Source organism: Ursus maritimus, unplaced genomic scaffold (genome assembly GCF_017311325.1).
Source record: "Ursus maritimus isolate PB19 unplaced genomic scaffold, ASM1731132v1 scaffold_30, whole genome shotgun sequence".
NCBI classification, from domain to species: Eukaryota; Metazoa; Chordata; class Mammalia; order Carnivora; family Ursidae; genus Ursus; species Ursus maritimus.
The window spans coordinates 9,956,771-9,977,931 of NW_024425564.1; the positions used below are offsets into that span (position 1 = coordinate 9,956,771).

The 21,161-nt window shown below is 43.0% G+C and overlaps 1 protein-coding gene across 3 annotated transcripts; it reads left to right on the top strand.

The window, feature by feature from the left end:
* Nucleotides 1-2,096: 2,096 nt before the first annotated feature.
* On the top strand, nt 2,097-12,061 carry SLC17A2 (solute carrier family 17 member 2). 3 transcript variants are annotated; one of them, XM_008692946.1, is made up of 12 exons: nt 2,097-2,124; nt 2,346-2,557; nt 3,881-3,883; nt 4,459-4,692; nt 4,778-4,865; nt 6,753-6,839; nt 8,368-8,486; nt 8,608-8,769; nt 9,235-9,367; nt 9,456-9,603; nt 10,415-10,505; nt 11,927-12,061. In XM_008692946.1, exons 1-12 carry the CDS (start codon nt 2,097-2,099, stop codon nt 12,059-12,061), a joined length of 1,440 nt encoding a protein of 479 aa, XP_008691168.1. The 3 variants fall into 3 exon arrangements, with proteins under 3 accessions (XP_008691168.1, XP_008691169.1, XP_040501143.1); XM_008692947.1 differs by lacking the exon at nt 3,881-3,883; XM_040645209.1 differs by lacking the exons at nt 3,881-3,883; nt 9,456-9,603 and having other exon boundaries at nt 11,927-12,017.
* Nucleotides 12,062-21,161: the final 9,100 nt, after the last annotated feature.

Below are 21,161 nucleotides of genomic sequence, written 5' to 3' on the forward strand. Positions count from 1 at the left end.
TTGGGTCAGAGGATCTCCAAGCGCCTTTCAGCTCTAGAGTTCAGACTGATTGGCGAGGTTGGTGGGAAAGTTTTCAGTGGAGTACGAATGATAGTAGTTGCCTGTATGTTGAAGAAGTTCCCTTTAGGCAAGTCTGGGGAACGTACCTAACAAGGGAAACCAGCTAGAAAGTGGTCCAAACTCCAGGTAAATTCGGTGTCCTTTTCACTGTGCTTCAGCTAGGATCTGAGTGAAAAGCACTGAACGGGGCTCCTGGTATCATCCAGATGTTAGCAAGACTCGAAAGCCTTCCACAGCGGGACAAAAGACAACATGTTTCCTGGTGCTGACCTTGTCTTGTTTAGCCACTGGGCATCTATTTAGGTCCAGGTAAACAAATGAGAAAATTTCAAGCCCTAAAGGGGGAGATCTTACTCTTAGAATTCTGGAGACTTTGGCAAGCAGAAGGCTATCCCATCTATATTAATGAAGCTTAATTATCATTCTTTCAAATTAGCTTCCTCTGGGTATAAAATGAGTATCCATGATTTATAAAAGAAAAAAAATCACTAGATGGATCTGGAAAATCATAAAGAATAGTGTGACCACCATGTTTTATAACCCAGAATTAGCCCCGGCTGACACTTGGGTGAATCTGCTTCTTTTTCTTATTCCCTGTCAATATCTTGGGGACATTATTTTAATAAAGCCCGTCATAAGAATCTATTAAAATTGACTCACTAAAAACCTTTTGGTTAGGTTAATTTGTCTCCAATATTATGCTGTAATAACCACTACTGCAAAGAATTTTTTGGACAAAACTCTTCATCTTATCGTTCCTATGAGTCTCTATCCTAAAGTCATAGAATATGAATGTCCCTAAGGGTGCAGATAATTCTCGTAAAATTGATGTGCAGAGAGAATGCAAAGTTTTGAGTGATGAACTCTAAGCACGATTCATGCATTTGTAAAGAGTGAGGAACTATAAGCACGATACATGCATTCGTAAAGAGTGAGGAACTCTAAGCACGATTCATGCATTCGTAAAGAGTGAGGAACTCTAAGCACGATACATGCATTCGTAAAGAGTGAGGAACTCTAAGCACGATACATGCATTCGTAAAGAGTGAGGAACTCTAAGCACAATACATGCATTCGTAAAGAGTGAGGAACTATAAGCACGATACATGCATTCGTAAAGAGTGAGGAACTCTAAGCACGATTCATGCATTTGTAAAGTCATGGACACTTCGGTTTAGGGATGGCTGCGAAACTGACAGTATTCTGAGGATAAAGGATGGTTCCTAAAAGAAATAAGTGTTATGTATCCACAAAGAGAGTTTGACCGGTATACAAATTTCAAATTAAACATGTCCTCTTGGGGATCATGAATTCTTTTTTCCTGTCAAAACGACTGGATTTGTTTATAATTGTAGTAGAAAGCGCCACTCAGTGTGGTTTTACAGATGGTCTGAAGAACTATTCAGTCCAATAAAGTGTGCAAGTTGTGTGTTGCAAAGACAGCAATAAACATTTCCGAGCCTCAAATGTAATACACGTAAGCGTTCTGCAGTGTCATCCTTCTTGTTCAGAGAAGACCCAGTGCAGCACTGTTCTGGCTGGGGGACAGAAACACAGTCAGAAGGAAAGAAAGGGTGTTCCGGAACTTTCTCCTCAGCTCCTGAGCTTATTTAACTTTCCTGTCCTCTGACCCACCTCAAGCCACAGTGCCCCTCGCCTTTGCACAGTTCTCCGTGGTTTGTAATTTTCTCATTTAGCTCTTGTGGCACTCAGAAAGAGGCTGATTCTTAATGAACAGAGGAAGGAAGGCATAGTTGCAGAGTTTAAAAGACTAGTTCTGAGTCATATAGCCCGATTTTCTTATAAACACCGAGTCCTCTGTTAGCCTAACAAGAGCGTCCTGCAAGATGTAAATCGCATCGCTGAGTCGGATCAAAACTTTGATGCTGAGAGAAGGCCACAGTCACATGAAAAGTTACTTGTGTCTTGTGTTTTGGATTGTTGTTTATCCCATAGATAAAAACCAGTGGTGGTGAAAGACACTCGGGACAGAGGGAAAGTCCACAGACTGTGCCACTACGTCCCAGAGAAGCCAAATGGACAAGAAGTCTTCCACCAGGAAAGGTAAACCCTCCCCTCTTGTTCACAGGCTCCTTTAGGGAAGAGTGGGCACTCCTCTCCAGGGTTGTTCTTTTCCTTGCTTTCTCCTTCGAGTTTTGTTTCTTCTGCATGCTGTGGGGCTGAGTGAGGTCTCTGATGTTTTTTTCAGGTTTAGCCGCGGGAGAAATGGAAAGATGGTGGCCTCAGTCAGGATGCTCATTGCGTACTTCCATATTGCCCTCTAGGTCCAGAGTTCTGTTCGTTACGCTATGGACTGGCTCTCATCATGCACTTCTCAAACTTCACCATGATAACTCAGCGCGTGAGTCTGAGCATTGCAATCATTGCCATGGTGAATAGCACTCAGCAGCACGGTCTGCCCAACACCTCCACAGAAGGACCTCTTGCAGACACCCTCAACAACCCCAGCAGATCCATGAAGGAATTTAATACAGGGGTAAGTATCATGGAGAACGATGCTCTTTGGAGGGAAAACCCAGTTTGAAAGGAAGAATCTTGATTCTGTGAAGTATAAAAGCATGAATTTTCAATGACCAACTGAAAAAAAGACTGGAACTTTGTTTTTGAGATATTGCTTACCTCTGTGATAAAAATAATCCTTGATTGAGATTGTTATTATTACAAGGTGTGGGGACTATAGAAAAAATTGTGAAAACTTCCACAAAGGAACAGAATACGAGGTGTCTTCCATGAAAAACTTGGCACAGAGCACATCCTTCTTTCAGATTCTACGTAGATCTCTGCACCTTTCATTGTCTTGGGGCCATTCTGCAGCTCTGTAAGCTCTATATAACAAATAGTAATGCAAGGGATTTTTGCCCATGGTTCTGGAAATGAAATTTGTCCTGTGGAAAATCAATTGATACTCTCCTCAGCTTGCCCCTCAGTGGAATAAGCCAATTTTGCCATATATTTAAAATCTAATTCAGCATTACTTCCTACTTATGGGTCTTTGAATTCTCTTTGGACCAGTTGTAACATCTTACCAATTCCCTCACTAATCAAGGAGTTAAATAAAATCTTTATCACAATATTGTATGAAAATCATGATTATACCCGATTTTTAAATTTTTCCTTTAAACTACCATTTACTGTACATTCCTAATGTCACCCTTGTGTTTCATGATTTTATTACCTTGGACCCAGCTTATTTATAATGACCTCTCTGCCTCCAGTCTTTTCTCCGTCATTCATTCTACGCATTCACATTCTCGTGCTCAAGATTCCAGGATACCTTCAGGTCGCCAAACTTCTCTTGACGTGCTGTGTTCCTCCAAAATCCAGCCCCACTTCTCAGCACGCTCAGATCTGCTGTCAGTGGCCCAGGCTCTGAGCAAATCAGAGTCCTGGTTAGTTTCTCATCATTTGGTATCATTTCAAACGCTACAAGTTCACTTTTGCTCTTCAATAAAGATGAATTTTCCGATTTCTCTTTGCGCAAATCATCGTCATTCTTCAAAGGATGGTTCAAGTATTGCTTCCTTCCTGGGACCTTTGCAAATCGTTCTTCCCTCTTTTCAAAGTCCCCATTTTACTGATGTTTATGCTTAAACTTGAATTCTGACCTGAATCATATATCTTGCATTATTTATAGTTATCATAAAATGGTTAAAAATAGTTCATATTTCATATGTATTCTTTTGCTTCTTTACTTCAATTTATAACATGATGCCACATATCTAGTAGGCTACCAAAAATTATTTATTGGCTTACATCATGAGAAGAATGTGACCTTATTAATATGCAGTATGTGTTTTAGGAAGTCATCTCGGCCAAGGCAGACCGTAATTCCTAAACTTGATTTTAAGGACTGGTTTTGATGAGAGTTCAGTAAAGTTGTGTTTTTCTAATTTTTGAAATGAGAGTCAACATGTCACCCAACTTTTTCCGGAAGCAGATAGTTAAAGGAAGCTCTTTCTCAGATGAAATATCTCTCAATGGCTTTTTTTCATTTGCATCTTCCTATCGTGTATTCATTTATTTATCTCTTTCCTTCTTTATTTCTTGTTTTTACTCCCCCTTTGAAAGGAGCAGATTAGGAGTATAATTGGTTGTTTGTTTGGGAGAGGTGGGATATTTGTTAGGTAAAAAAATACAACTGATGAATCACTATATTATCTCTGAAACTAATAATACAGTATCTTTTAGTTTAATTGAATTTAAATTAAAAAATATAAAGAAAATAAATAAAATCTTTAAAAAAACAAAACAAATATAGAAAAATGGATTTTTATACTAGAATCCCATCAACCCCAAGCAACACTGGTTTTAAAGTAGCTTTTCATAACAGAACTCCTTAGCAAATAATTTTCTTTCTTCCCCCCCACCCCCCACCAGGCCTCTGTATATGAATGGAGCCCCGAAACTCAGGGTATCATCTTTAGCTCCATCAGCTATGGGATAATAGTGACTCTGATCCCAAGTGGATATTTAGCAGGGATATTTGGAGCAAAACAGATGCTTGGTGCTGGTTTGCTGATCTCCTCCCTTCTCACCCTCTTTACGCCATTGGCTGCTGACTTCGGAGTGATTTTGGTTATTGCGATTCGGACAATCCAGGGCATGGCCCAGGTATCCAGCTACTTTCTCATTCTGAGTGGGATACAGGTGCCTGAATTCTACTTGAGATCAAAGGTCTTAATGATTTTCATTTCAGGGAATGGCATGGACAGGTCAGTTTACAATTTGGGCCAAGTGGGCCCCCCCACTTGAACGAAGCAAGCTCACCAGCATTGCGGGCTCAGGTAAGGAGCTCAGATTACAGGTTGTAATCTGCTTTGCCCCAACACATCTTCCCTTCTTTGCATGGGATGTTTTGGGGGAGAGGGAGAAAGTGCTACCAAGAAATCTGGCAATGTGAGACAGTTATATAACATCTGTGACAGGAAGAAAGATATGTCAGTGCTGCAAAGCCAGTAAGGCTCAGAAGCAGGAGACCACTGTGAGCTAGGGGAGTCAGGAAAGCACTGTCAGAAAATGTTTAGAACTTGAATTGGCATAAATGCATAAAGATCAAGTAAACTTAGGGACACCTCCCTGGGTGGCTCAGTCAGTTAAGTGTCTGCCTTAGACTCAGGTCATGATCTCAGGGTCCTGGCATCAAGCCCCCTGAAGGGCTCCCTGCTCAGTGGGGAGTCTGCTTCTCCCTCTCCCTCTGCGCCTCCCCCCCCATGTTCCCGCGCTCTCTCTCACTCTCTCTCTCTCAAATAAAGTCTTAAAAAAAAAGATCAAATAAACTTATATAATACTTACCCAATAGTGTATAAACACTCTTTTAACAAAGATACACACATGAGAATTAAGACTATTTCACAGTGGTAAGGAGAGAAATCAGTCTGGAAAGTTGAATTTAAAGAGCCCACGTGATTTCTGAGCTCTTCGCTCTTCTGAGGTAATCTTCACAGCAACTCTCTGATAATTAAGTATTTTTTAAACTCTTATTTTACAAAGGAAGGCATTAACATATGCAGAAATTAAATAAATTGTCCAAATACCAATAGCCATAGGTGGTAGAGCTGAGCTCTGAGCCAAGGCAGTTTGGCCCCAGAGCCCATGCTCTCAGTCTCCCTGCCGTCTGCCTCCAAGGGCGTGTGATCAGATCCCACCAAGGACTCAATGACCTTATCACTGCCACTGGCCCAGCTGGTAGCACGGGAAGTGGATGATTGCAGAACAGAAGCGAGGTTCCCTCAAGCCTGTCACTCCCAGCTCCAATATACGGCTGCACCCTACAGATGATTTTTACTCCCAAGCAACCCTCCTGCGTCCTGGCTCCTTCCACTGTAGTTGTCCTGTCTTCCCTATCTATAAACGTTCTTGATGAGGGAGCAGAAGGCTGGCTGAGGACAAAGCACAATCTGACACCCTGCAACCTCCCCCCACCCCCACCACTCCTGGGAAGGGAAAGAAAAGAAAAGAAAAGAAAAGAAAAGAAAAGGAAAGGAAAGGAAAGGAAAGGAAAGGAAAGGAAAGGAAAAGAAAAGAAAGGAAAAGAAAAGGAAAGAAAAGAAAATATTGGAGAGCATTGCACATGGTGAGTCTAAGTATTGATTCATGAAACTTTGGTTTGAGGTTTATGAATGTGTGTGTATTTGTGTACGTGTCATGTTGCCATGTAAAATGCATTTCTTATTGTGGGTCTCTGTTAAATACATTCAAACTCCAAGATCTACACTATATTATATTTATAATAGTGAATTTTGCTCATGCTTTTCTCTCCAGCCGGACTGAAGGCTCCTTGAGGTCAGGAACTGTATCTTATTAATCTGTGTAAGACTTTTCCTTTCCTGTCCTCAACCTCATACTGCACCGGCCAGAATGCAACTCTGATTCTGAGGAAATACTGGTGGGCTATGATTGCAGAGAGCTCCTATGACACGCTAAGGGATTTATACTGGGCTCACTGGTGTTAAGGAGCCGTTGGAATGTCAGGAGGCGCACCATTGTTATTTATCAATTCTGAGTACTTCACATGATGTTATTGCGGGAGATCTGTGAGCAGGAAGAGAGGCTCTCCTCACTCAGTAATTCTACGTCTGCCTCCTCTCTGTTGGGACAATGTCCAGAGAGGCCACTCGATCTCAGCCCTTTGCTGTTTTCATACATGCCATTTTTGTCCCTCTTCTCTTCAGGGGCAGCGTTTGGGTCCTTCATCATCCTCTGCGTGGGGGGACTAATCTCACAGGCCTTGGGCTGGCCTTTTATCTTCTACATCTTTGGTGAGTCACTTTCCCTTCAAGCCCAAGCCCTCTGTTTGCCAGCCGTTTGGTTGGATGCCCACGTTACCTGTCACCCACTCCCACATGAGAGAGAACGTTGAAGATCAGTGGCTCCCTTACTCCAGATGACTCTCTGTGTGGTGCTGACTTCTGAGGAATCGGGAGTGCAGCCTTCCCCTCCCACCCCAGGCATCCTCTGTAGGATCTCCAGCACCACACCTGAAATGCCGGGTCTAGTTGCCTTGTGGTTAAAATGTCTGTGTCACCAAAAGTTGGTGGAACACACTTTAAACGCGTCTTCATATTTTATTGTAATTACTATTTCTGCCAAGATGCCCTTAACCTATGCTCTACCCGGCAAATCTTGCAAAGCTCGATTTAAATGCACCCTTCCTAGGGCGCCTGAGGGGCTCAGTCGGTTCATTGTCTGACTTTTGTTCTTGGCTCAGGTCTTGATCTCATGGTCATGAGTTTGAGTTCCACTCTGAGCTCCATGTTGGTTGTGGAGCCTACTTAAAAAAAAAATAAATGCATCCTTCAGTAGGGAGACTTCCAGGGCTTGTCCTGTCTTTAGACCTACCTAAAGATGCAGTCTTTAACCTTCTTCAGATGACAGATCTCGGCAATGAGACGTATTTCTGTTCTATTGTTATAACCAAATGATGTCATTCAACATGATTCTGGCTTGTACGGCTCTCTCATTAATGATGTTAATCCCAGGTCATTTTGGTCCACACGTGTTAATCAGGTACTGTCAAGAAATATTTCTTCTGGAAATCCATAATGAACGTATTATTTGAATACAAATAACACTGTCTTTTGCAAATGTGCTGGAAATTTTGCCTTGCCACACAGATTTTCTGGCAGGTTGTTTCACGTATGTATGACTACTATGTTCTTCAATCCTGACTACTCAGATCTTCCAAAATAAGACAATAATGTGCATAATAAGAAATTGCTGCTAATGACACATAACACTATAACCGGTGGACTGGAGTCCTAAGAGTAATTAACCAGCTATGCGATGGTACCTTCCTGCTCACGTTCTCTCCAGAGGGCTCTGACATTGACAAATGGCACTCTAAATTTGAGAGGTGGTATCTGGAGAGCTTTTAAAAGGAGATTTGTAGGGGCACCTCGGAGGTGCAGTCAGTTACGTGTCTGACTCTTGGTTTTGGCTCAGGTCATGATCTCGGGTCCTGGGATGGAGCCCCGCTTTGGGCTCTGTGCTCAGCAAGGAGTCTGCTTGAGATTCTCTCTCCCTCTGCCCCTCCTGCTCGTGCTGTCTCTCTCTCTTTCTCTCTCTCAAATAAATAAATAAATAAATAAATAAATAAATAAATCTTTTATTTAAAAAACGGAGATTTGTAAAAGAACTGAAATAAAGAATTGGGCAAGTTTAGTTCCTTATGGTGGAGTAACCATGAATTAATATGTGTGTTTTGTGGGGGATGTTGTCATTCAGAGGAAACTCCCTTCCCCCAGAACATAAATCTACCTGAAAATTAACGGGGTCCCGGCTTCCCAGGTGGCATCGGCTGTGTCTGCTGTCTCCTGTGGTTCACGGTGATTTATGATGACCCTGTGCATCACCCGTGCATAAGTGTCCGGGAAAAGGAATACATCGTGTCCTCACTGGCTCAACAGGTACAGTGCATCCCTTCTACCTGCGGACCCTGCAGAGGTCTCTGGGGTAGGGTGTGGGGCTCACAGGAGAGGCACCCTCAGGCCTGTTTGAACCCCACGTTGATTAGATATTTCCTTTTAGTCCAGTTCTCCCAGAAGATCTGTCCCCATAAAGGCTATGGTCAGATGCCTACCACTTTGGGCCATTTTCACGGGGTTTTTCAGCCATTTCTGGTTATGCACCATAATCATAACATACCTGCCAACATACATCAGCTCTGTGCTCCACGTTAACATCAGAGATGTAAGTATCCTTCCGGTACGTCTATGAAAATGATAATGGCAATAAGGAGAAATAGTTCCATGCTGCCTACTGCACTTTGGCTTGCACATAACCACTCATTTAACCTTCACAATGACCTTGAGAGAGGCATGTAATGATTCCTATTGTCCAGGCCTGGACCTGGGGACATGTAGAGGTCAGCTGATGTGCCTTGAATTGCACAACCACTGAGCAACAACGCCGCACCAACTGGTTCTTCAACATCCCTTAGAGATTAATATTACTTTTCTCCGGAGACCAGTATAATGCCATGGAACAGGCCCTCTTACCTGAGGCAGTGTTCTTCTTCTGTGGAAAAGGATGCTAATTTCCCAAAAACAACTCAGAATGTCCAGGGAGGGCGGGGGCTCACAGTTCCCTGGGGAGCTGATAAACAATGGGGCCATCTGCATGTCTACACTCACTGTACACGTTTCCTTCTTTCAGAGTGGGGTTCTGTCCTCCCTGCCTTTCATTGCTGCTTCGAGTTGTACGATTCTAGGAGGCCAGTTGGCAGATTTCCTTCTGTCCAGGAATCTTCTCAGATTAATCACTGTACGAAAACTTTTTTCATCCCTAGGTAAGGATAGGTGCGTGGGCTTGGTTAAGTAATCCCTTTTCCCACACATGGTCTGAGAGGGGTCCTGATCATGCATTTCATTTCCCAGGGCTCCTCCTTCCATCACTATGTGCCGTGGCCTTGCCCTTCGTGGCTTCCAGTTACGTGACAACCATTATTTTGCTGATACTTATTCCTGGGACCAGCAACCTATGTGATTCGGGGTTCATCATCAACACCTTAGATGTCGCCCCCAGGTAAGACCTTTACCCGCTTATTACCCTCACCCAGGCCCTTTCGGAAGCCTTAGGCCTCAGCCTTCTTCTTGCAACCCCTCCATGTTGTGACATGCACAAAACGATAGTATAATAATGACAAATAACTAGAAACGTCAGTTCATGGCCATGACCTATTATGGCGTTTTTGGAACAATAGTTCCCAATATCTGCCAGTAATCACTTAGATGAAAAGCTTCCCAAGCCTCCCCACCAGAATTGGAACTGTGTGCTCTGGGAAAGGGCCCACACGTGTGCGTTTTGGAAAAGCTTCCAGAGTGTTGATGATATCGGCTCCCACATGCATATGCACTTGCCACGGTCCAAGCCCTACTCGACAGACACGTATCAACACATCTAATCCTCACAGCTGCATGACGTAGGTCTGATTCTCACCCTCACTCTAAAGGGGAGAAGACTGAGTCATGACCAGGTGAAGTGACAGGACTGAGGTCACACAAAGGCAGAGCCAGTCTTTGGACCCAGGCAGTTTGTCCAGAGTGCTGTCCTGGGCACTGTATACACTGCCTGCCTTGCTGAGCGGCCCCGGGCTGGGGGTGGGAGGTGGATCCTGGGCTCCCCGGAGACTGAAGTGGCCCCTGGTTATTGATTTGGCAGAGAGGTGATTTCAGGGTTGGCAAACAGACATGATCCCAAATGTCTTTAGGTAAACAAAACACTGCATTAGGCAAAACGGCTTTGCTATTATAATTGAACTGCATTAAAGCTGAGTTGCTGAAAAGCCCCAGACAGCTTTTTACATAAAATCATCTGTAAAATCATCGACCCACAGGTACGCAAGCTTCCTCATGGGAATCTCAAGGGGATTTGGGCTCATCGCAGGAATCATCTCCTCCACTGCCACCGGATTCCTTATCAGTCAGGTCGGCCAGTTTCTTGAACATCTGCAAGTGGCAGGTATTGTTAGAGGCCCCAGGGACTCACAGCAGGGCTCTGCTCTCCAGGACTGTGTGATCTGACAGAGACAGCAAGCATGGATGTCAACGCAGCCCCTCTATCCACAGGGACTCGAAATGGCAGTCTGTTTGGTCAGATTTCCCAGGGAAAGAAAAATGTGAGCTGAATTTCTAAAAATGAATGGATGTTAGATGGATGAAAATGAGTAGTTCAGTTAGAGAAAACAGCCCAGATGAGCTCCCAGAGGAACAAAAGCATGAAACAGTTCTGGGTTAGGACCAGAGTGAGCTCAGCATGGAACAGAAATTTAAGGCTGTAATTCACAGAATGTCAAGGAATGGTAAGAGATAAAGACAGAGGAGCAGAAGGGAAAGATTATGAAAAGTCTGTTCAGATTAATTCTAATTAGAAACAATTACAAAATGGAAGCATAAAGGGTCCCAAGGCCAGTGTACATAAAGGGAGGTGAAGTGATGGTAAAAGCGTGGCTGGGAGCGCGCACCACGAGGCTCGCTCAGTGTGAAGTACGGGCTGGGAGGACAGAAGAAAAAGCAGAGCCCGGCTGGGATGGCAAGATGGTAAGAGTCAACTTACAAAAAAGTTTTATTTTTTTGAGAGAGAGAGAACGGGGCAGGGGAGGGAGTGCAGGGGAAGAGGGGGAGGGAGAGAAGCTTACACAGGCTCCATGCCCAGCATGGAGCCCAATGCAGGGCTCAATCTCATGACTCTGAGATCACGCACGACCTGAGCTGAAATCAAGAGTTGGACGCTTAACCGACTGAGCCACCCATGGACCCCAACTTACAAAAAGTTTTGTTTCATTTTTAACACCTCTCTATGTGATCTGGTTTCCAGGTTCATTTTCGACTAAATTGCTAGGAATCCGCTGTGACTCTCATGCCAGAAATGAACTATGACTTACCAGGGCTGGGCGAGGAGGATTATTCCGGCCAAATACAACTCACATTGTACTGAGACGCCCATCTAAGGGGCGTTGGCACTGATGTCAACAACCAAAACCAAAAGTAAACGGAGAGAACACAATGATCAGATCTTAAAAATGTCACTTTAGGCATAATTTTAAATGGGTAATGTGATATTTTTGTGAATGTTGAAATCCAGATTCCTAGAAAGACATTAGTGTAGGTTCATTCATTTTGGTTCAAAGAAAAAGCCATCTCGACCCAGAACCCAATGTTCATTTTCGAGTCATTCTGTCTCCAACAATTACATAAAACCTTCTTTGATAACTGAAGGTGTCAAGTGGCCATTGCGGACCGCTCCCGCCATACTTTGAGATCACTGTTGCAATACACAGAATGGCGGATTTCTAGAGCTGGTGGGGAAGGGGCCGTGAGACTGATAATTCTGTGTTTTCTGCCTCCAGGATTCTGTGTCTGGATGGAGGAATGTCTTTTTCCTGTCCGCTGCCGTCAACATGTTTGGCATGCTTTTTTACATCACATTTGGACAAGTAGAAATCCAGGACTGGGCCAAAGAGAAGACCCTCACCCGCCTCTGAGGATATTGAACCATGAACTGAAACGCAGTGCTGACGTTTTTTACGTATTGTCATCTTTTCTTCATGTTCTTGGCCGTAGGCTTAGCGGTTCTCAACTCTGGCTGCGTGTTGGACCTCCTGGGGAGTCCCTAAACCACACAGATGACACGGCCAACCGCAGAGACTCTGAATGAACTGGTCTGTGGGAGAGCCTGGGTGCCACAGGTGGTTAGACACGTGGCAGGGTTTCTAGCATGCAGCCAGGGTCAACAGCTGCTGGACGCACTGGAAACGTCAATGTCTGTTGTCTTTGAAGTTTCCTCTTTGGAAAGTACTGGATGAATAAAAATCTATGTGAAAATAATCACTGCTCAAGTACCTTCATGGGGGTGATTATGGACACAGAGAAGACCTGCTAGGAGCCGTAGTCATACGTTATAGAGCTCAGCATGGAACAGAAATTTAAGGCTGTAATCCACAGAATTAACTTTTTTATTATTTGTATACATTGTGTGAAACATGGATGTTTATTTATGTGGCTAAATTCTATTAAAATTCATGTGCTAAAGTTAAGTAGACCATTTTCAAATTATTTAGATGAGGATTATTTCCATCAGGTGACACAGATATCTACTTATCCTTAGCTAGATTCCAGGGGATTTATGACCAGGAAATGACCAGGCAGAGATTAAAGGAATGAGGTTAACTAAAAATCAAGGGAGAGAAAAGACAGGCTCAAGGGGAGGCAAGATGGGCACTTCCAGAAGGTACAAAGGGGTAGTTTGGACCATTTAATGAAAATTGAAGGGAGGCAACAGAGGCGCTTTCAAGTGAAATGATGATTTATAAGAAGAATACTGAAGTATAACAAGATGGAAGAAAGCACAGAATGACCTCACATACCACAGAAATGTTTTTGGGGGATTGAAAAAGATCATTTGACCTTCCTATTTTCCCAGGACTCAAATAGTCATCATTGTCTCCAACAGGAATTAATTGTGGTTCCAACCTTGAAAACACATCCTCTAGGCTGTGAGAGCTGACTCATACACAGAGCTGATGCCAGTTTTGCTGCAACTGTTCTAGAAGATGAATTCCGCCATCTTTAAACACCCCGCGAGCCACAGGGACGGAACCTTGGGCTAACCTAGCAGATGAAGAGAATCTCCTAACGTGAATCAACAGTTGTTTTTGAGGAGGTGTTTCAAAGAAAGCAGATGGCAAGGCTCTGAGGATGATGCTAAGATGAGAACACTCTGGCTCTGTGCTCTGCGTATTTACAACACAGAGAAGAAGGGGACTTTGTAGAAAATAAAAAGAAGAGAAAAAGAGAAGAATCGTAAAATGGATGGGCAAATTAAATATAGGAAAAAATGAATAAAAAATGGCAGACAACCCAACAGGAACATGGGCCAAGGTCTCAAACAGAGACTTCATGAAAGAGAAATTCTAAGTGGCCTAAAGATATAAAAGGTGGTCAACTTGGCTAGACATTAGACAAATGAAAATTGAAAACACTGCAAGATAGCACCACGCTGCACTTCAACAGAATGGATGGAGACAGTGAGAGAAAACATGGAACAAATTGGCAAGGGTCTGGAGCCCACTGCACATGAGTGCAGTTTAGAACCTCTGGAATCTGCTTGGCCACATCCCCTCAAGCCAAATGTAGGCATTCCAATGACAGACACCTCACTTAGAAACTTCCCTCCACGCTCAGAACAAGAGGCGCAACAGTGTTCGGAGTGGCCCAACAGGAACCAACCCAACCGTCTGCCAAGAGAAGAATGAGTGAATCAATAAAGGTCTATTCACACAGCGAGGGGAGTAAGGACCGCAGTGTGCCGCAGCACGGGTGGCTCTCATAGACAAACGTTTAAGTAGAGGTTTTAAAAACAGACAAAACTAGTTTATCCTCTTAAACATCCAGTTAGGGCTGCCCCTTGGTAGGGATGGAAGCGGTGACCTGATGGGGGATGAAATGGAGGCCCCCCGGCGCTGGTATCTAGTCACACACGGTGCTTTTACTTTGTGGAAATTGTACATTTATGTAGGTAAAAAGTAAAACATTTATTTAAAACAAATCCAATGTTTCATTTATCTCAAAGCCTCTCTTCCGTCCTGGGCTTAGGTCTGATAAGTGGAGCGGGCAGGAAGGAGCCCCTTTCCTGTTCTCCCTGGCCATCCCCCTCCTCCTCTTCCACGGGGCCCTCCAGCACCGGAGCAGAAGGGAAGGCAGCCGGACGATCGATGCTGTCAGCTGTTGGATCACAGTCTAAGTTCCCAAACAGCAACATGAATGAGCTCAGGCTTCCCACGCATGGCTCTGGAAGCATCCGTTGCCTCGGAGGTAAGAACAATGGTCCTGCGCGTCCAGGCTTTCCGAGCAGACGACATCTCTGGGTCGGGGACTTTGTAGTGACTGTTCCCCATCTCATGGTTTGAATTCTCCGTGTACATTTTCCAGGGGCTTCAGAATAGGTGCAACTGTGAGCTGATCGGAACCATCTCTGCCCCCCCACCCCATTCCCTAAAGAGCTTTTTCTAACATTAAGTCATGCGAATTAATTCACTTTTGTCAAATTGTTGATCAGCATCTAACAATGAATGACCTGCTTTTTCTCTTTTGACTTAAATAGTATGAAATATATTAATACATTTCTTCACGTTGAGCAAACTGTACCTTGAGTTTTCTTTTGATACCATCAGATTTGATTCACTGAGAGTTTATTTAGGACTTTGGCTGCCCTATTGATATATGACATTGGCTCTGAATGCACACATGTCGTGTCTGGATAGGAAGCTTATGCTGATTTCGAGAAAAGAATGAGAAACTCTCTAGTGCCCAATAATCTGAAAAAAAAATTAGAATGGAAATTGTGTCGTTGCTTTTATTATCTGAGGGCTTGAAAGCGTTGCTTGTAAAATCTATGTAGGGGCAAAGCCATTGCGAGGAGACTTTTGGATAACTTCCTCAACTTCCTTCATGGTTGTGGGCCTGTGAAGAGGTTCTGTATATTTTTCCAACAATTTTAACAATTTATGTTATCTTGGAGGTTCATTCATTTTATACATAATTGAAAACATATTTGCAAGATATTGAAATTTTTTGATCAAATTATCTTTTTAATAATATATTCATTTTTTTCCTCTATCTGAGGTGTGAACTTCTTTTGAGACTCTGACATGAGGCGTGTGTGCTTTCTTTCTGCTTCTTCATCAGACCACTTAGTGATTTATTTATTTTAAAGGTAGTTGTCTTTTTTTTTAAGGTTTATTTGTTTATTATTTATGGTGGAAGGGGCAGAGGGAGAGGGTGAGAGAGAATGTCAGGCAGACTTCCCGTTGAGTGCAGAGCCTGACATGGGCCTTGATCTCATGACCCCGAGATCATGACCTAAGCCAAAATCAAGGGTGGGATGCTTAACCGACTGAGCCACCCAGGCCCCCCAAAGAGAGTTGTCTTTTTATTTTAGAATCTATTACCTTTATCTTTCATCAGTCTTACTTCCTATTTCTTTTCATTTTACTTCTCCTAAGTTTTGTTTTGGATACTTAGTTCATTTATTTTCATTTACTTTTATTTAATTATGGAGAGAACTTAAGCCTCCAAGGACTTTTCCTCTAAGTCTGCCTTTGTAGGAAGATTGCATTTTCTGTGTTAAGCCCCCAAATTCATTGTTTTCTTAATGCTTTATTTCTTAAGGTAATAACCCACGGAGTAAAACAAGCATCTGTCGACCCTTACTATATATGCATGAGGAAACTGGCCTCTGAGACACCCAGACACCTCACCCAAGTGCAGTCCCCTTGGTTTCATTACTGTTCTCTGAATATGTGCTCTAACTTGTGGTAGTTACTGTATTAGTGCTGCATTAAGTCCTTTCCATACCGGAATTACATTCTGTAAGTATCGTAATTGTCACTGTGATTTGGATGTAATTCAAGGTTCCCTGGGGTGAGGCAGGCCAGGTTGCCCAAGACGCAACATTTAAGGAGACATACTTTCTCAGGCTTGGGCAAGCACAGGATTAGCCCAGGAGAGTGAGCATCCCGTCACGTCCCGGGCACCTCTCACTTTTTCCTTAGCCTAGTTCTGGCCACTGACTTTTTTTTTTTTTTTTTAATGACCACCCTCCTCCCCATTCTGTTTCTCAAAATATTCCCATGGAGATTATTTTGGAAAAGTACTTGGATAATCCTCCAGAATAGCAGAGAGTATCTTTCTTAATATGCCACACTATCATTATGGAGTCTTAAAACATTAAAATATTAAGTTAGCCAGGAAAAGTTTTGTTTCACGAAAATTTCCAATCAGTATTGACCTGCGAGTCTCTCCTGGTATCTACTGCAATAAGGAAGTCTGATCAGCCGACTAATTTTTGTAGGACGGGTGTATGTAGGTAGGTGTGATAGGGTTCTCTCTTTTCCCTGAAACTCCATACTTTCACCAAGATGTCCAAGGCGTGAATCACTTTCAATTTGATGTTGCCTTGAATATCATGAGTAATTTGCTTTTCAGCTAGTGGTCTTAGAATTTCCTTCATTTTTTTAAAATTAATGATTCTTCTTTATTTGTTAAGAATCCCTTATCTATTTATCTATATGCTAGAACCTTGTTATCTACCTTCCACTTTCTGCTGACTTCATCCTTGAATCTTTTACTTTGCTTTCTCCCTGGATTTCTCTGAGCTAGAAGCACACTGACACATTTCCCAAGCTCTTCTCCAACTTCTGTAAGTTCCAAATTATTCTTAAAGTTGCTGAAAATACACCTACATCCACACTATTCCTCTTCCCATCTTTAAAAAAAGAAAGGCATCCACACCTTATTGTGAGCCAATGCCTGGAGTGTAAATACCTCTCGGTTGTCAACAAAGGGATAATTCCAAGTATCAGGTTGGGGATTACCTGTTAATGATTAATACATTCACCTATCTCTTGGTTTTCCTGGTTTTCCTTGCCCATTGTATGTGTTTTTATTATAGGTGAAGGTTGACCAGGGCTGAAACTTTCTGAATTCAGGGCAACAGGTCTCGTTAGGGAACCAGTTCTTAGAAATGAAGCTGGGATATTTTCCCAGTTTCAAGATATATTTGATAAAATTCTCAGATAAAAAAGTTATGCGATTACTTCTAAATTCAGTATGAATTTTACAAGAAGGTGGTTCAAACCTCTATTAAAATCAAATCATGTCATGAAATATTTACTCGAATTGTCATCATTTCTCCTCTTATTTCATCTTATAAAATGTTCAATGTTTTCTTTTATTTATAAAACAACTCATTCATGTTTTTGATAGACAGTGTTAGATGTCAAGTTAAAAGTGTTCAAGGGTGTAGCTAAATTTTTCAAAATTCTTTTATGCGGTACACAATCGAAAGAGTTTGAAGACTGCTTCTCTCTATAAATGGTCTATTTTTAAGCAGTATCCATTCTGATATTTACTATTCCTGGTTTTCTTTAAACATTTCCACAGCATTATTAACTAGCATCTCTCTTTCATAGGCCCCACCCTCTTTCATCTCAGTGCAATGTCATACTCTGATTTTTATAACTTGCTTCCATAGAATATATATTTGTTTTGAGTCCTATCACAAAGTTTTAGGAATTTACTTTTACTTTGAGAAAATCTCAAGAAAAATGTGTCTATTCTCTGAAGTCCATGGTATTGATTTCCTTTTCTCATATTGAGAATTTAAAAAAAAATGTTTGTGTTACTGAGGATTTGGGGGTTGTAATTATAGAAACCAACAGGATCATTTATGCTACCGTGGATTTATTCAATGAAACGGAAATGGGGCTGCTCCAAGTTCAAAGTGAAACCTAAAGAAAGGTAGCTACAGCAGTTTGCTCCACTGCCGACATAAATGGTGTTGAGCTCTACACTCTCCGTTCTCCAGTTCCTCTCCTCAATATGTAAGGTCTCAGGAAAGGATTTAATTGGTGGAATTTAGGTCAAGTGCTCGCTCTTTGGCTTTAACAGCGCCTGACGATCTGATGGGCAGAGTCTCAGCTGACCCCTTCAGCTTCCAGAGGGAGGTCAGGACACATGATTCACCATCACAATATGTTCTCACACAATGGGAAAGAGATAATTCCCCCAAATAAAGTTACGATACTAGAAAGAAGGGGTAAGAAATCTTGGGACTAGGTTTATATGAAATCTATGTTGTTTCCTTTTTAGTTATTGTGGAAGAGAACCACTTCTATCTGAGACAGCTGTTTGCCAGAATAAAGCGAGGGTGGCTTCACCTTCAGAACCTCCCGCCGCTGCTCTGGATGCCACTGCAGTTCTTAGGACCTGAGCTTTCCCCCAAGCGATGTCCGTTTGTGTGATGATTAATTCATGTGAATGAGTACGCAGAGGTTCCTGAGTGCACGGACATCCCCAACCAGAACATAATGGCTTCCGGTTTGTGCTGAAACCACTTCCCAAGTGGTCATGTCTAGTCACTTTTCTGAAAGCAGGGGAGTACCGTCTCCTTGTTGTTATGTGACTCTTCAGTTCCAGAAAGTGCTCTCTACTTTTAAGGGTGAATCATCCCCCATGGTCCAAGGCCCCAACTCCACTTCTACCCCCGGCTCCCAGGAACCCAGCAGAGAAATGGCTGCCACAGACATAGAAGTCTCAGAGAAGCAGAGAGGCTGAGCATCATTGAAATGGGTGCACAATACCCTCGCTTATGACCCTGTTATCACCCAGGAGCTTGAAAAAGCCAGTTTGGCATTTGGAGCTATACATTTCGTTGGGATTCTTGGAAGCGAACCTGAGGAATGCCTGTCTAACCATGTCGCTGTGTGGAGCACGCGGTGCTGCCGCTCCAAGGCTGGACAGAAATGGGTCTTTGGCTTCACGCACAGATACGAGGAAGAACTAGGAGGTGTCAAACAGGTTCAGATTAGTGACCTAGAAAATTATCTGTAAGTAAGTTATAATGAAATTGAGAAACTCTTCCTTTCATGCAAATATCATCACTATTCATATATTTCTTCAAAGTCAATTATCATCAATCTTTATGAATTCATTTCAACAGTAATTTAATAGTTCCTTCTCAAGATTAGCCTTTTGTCTTAAGGTTGATGCTCTCCATGTCCTTTCAGGAAAAGATCGGTTGCCTTGTAGCCTGGCCTCTGGATGGGATTACCTGTTTTGTTCTTCACTGATGTATGCTTTGAGCAATTTCTATGTGTGTCTGGGTGAGGTATTGGAGGCACAGTGACAAGTGATGCCAGTGTTGTCCTCATCATGGAAGTTGACATCCTAGATGGGGACTAATACTCTCATTCCAAACATATATACCCCATGCCTGGCCAGGGTGGTGAGCAAACAGATACAGTCCCTGTCCAAAGCAAGCAAGGCAGTTAGTAAGTAAAAAATTGAGCAGGGGTGATAAACATTAAGGAGAAAAATTAAGCAGGGAAGGAGGACTCACTGAAAAGGAGACATTTGGGTAAAGTCCTAAAGAGGGAAAGGGAAACGGGGGAATGGGCTTTGGAGGAAAAGCAACTGGGCAGATGTTAAATGATAAACTCCATCATCAATCCCATATTACAATTGGGAAGAGCACTGGGAATGCAGTATAGAAGGACAGGAAAGATTGGCGAGAACACCACGTGGCCATGAAAGACCTCGTCAAGAAAGTGACACTGACTTGACTGGAGCCCAGCTCTGCAAGTTAGCAAGCATTACTCCATAAAGAAAAATAGTGAGTATAGTCCAGGCAAAAGAACCCGCATGTATGAGAAGGAGATGAATAATAAAAATAATAATATAATAGAGCCAACATTTGTGGCATGCTTATTATAGGCCGGTTAATCATCACAGCAATCAACCCAGTGGCGAGGGAGCATTATTACCCCATTATATAATGAGGCCACAGAGACAGAAAAGATATCATGTAGTAAGATTTAGAATACAGGCAATTTGATGGGATCTTAATGATCAGGAAATCTTGGGAGATGCGAAATGATGCTTTTCAGAAATTGAAGATAGCCATGATTTTGAGAAACACATAAGTTGACACCACTATGGATGTTAATAGCTCCTCGGGCAGGGTGCTGAGAGCCTTCTTAGTGTGTGCCCAGTGTTTCAAGGGAACTTATGGAAGAGTAGCAAACAGCTAGGAGACAATTCGATCCAAAGCTAAACCAGGCTTTAGTTAAAATGGTTCCACTTACAAGACAGAAGGATATTATTTAGCATTTGACTTCAAATAAGGGCTAATCAGACTGATCAATTAAAAGCTTCCAAAACACAGTGGGGCACCAAGTAACCAGAGCCGGCAGGCTCTCCAGGCATGCACTCGAGGAGTACTGGGCGGCAGCCTGAGGCTAACCCCCACTCACCTTGCAGATCGCTCCATTTCTGTCCTAAAATCAATAAGTCCCCAGTTGTTCCGTTTATCAAAAGCCCTAACTAAACACAGCTGCCGCATTTGGAAGGGACTGCTCCCAGTGGGCAGTTGCCTGACCACACTACGAGGCGAACAGGCTCTATGCCTGGACTCCCCACGGCCCGCTTTCCAGAGTTCCTGGAGCACGGAAGGGACCTCGGCACCCTGGTAAGCTGAGTGGGTTCTCCTGTCTGCTTACTATTGAAAACTCTCTTCTCTGGGTCTCGGCTTTTCTCCTGCAATATTTGATTTGTTTTCCATTATATAATTTGGCACTGAACATGTCACTGCTGCTGGCTCAGCAATTCCAGGGTCATCGCCCCATTGCCCCGTGGAAGGGTTTCATAGCGTCTGCCATTGTCCTCTTTATACTCTGATTTCAGCATTGCCATCTACCCCCTGAGATACTGCAGCTCTCTTTCCCTCTCCCCATGTCTTATTGGTTCTGACTGTCCTCCTTTCCCTACACGTCTATCTTCCTTGCTGGCCATCATCTCATGTCCAGAAGCACCTGCAAACCTTAGTTCTTCTTAGGCACCAGACCCCAGGCCTCTCCACTAGTCACAGTATATACTCCCTGGTTCCCAAGCCGGCCTTTCATATTTAGTTCTCATTGCATGTGCTTTCCCACCTGGAAAACTCTTAGCAAACACCCCCTGCCCTAGGATGCCAGGTAAATCAGTCACCCCAGATAGTCTTGTCACATCTTATTTTAAAGTTGTTTT

Coding starts and splice junctions, on each gene's coding strand:
- SLC17A2 (XM_008692946.1), top strand. CDS start 2,097: ATGGACAAGAAGTCTTCCACCAGGAAAG. Junction 4,866..6,752: donor CACCAGCATTGCGGGCTCAG/GTAAGGAGCTCA, acceptor TCTTCTCTTCAG/GGGCAGCGTTTGGGTCCTTC. Junction 6,840..8,367: donor TTTTATCTTCTACATCTTTG/GTGAGTCACTTT, acceptor CCGGCTTCCCAG/GTGGCATCGGCTGTGTCTGC.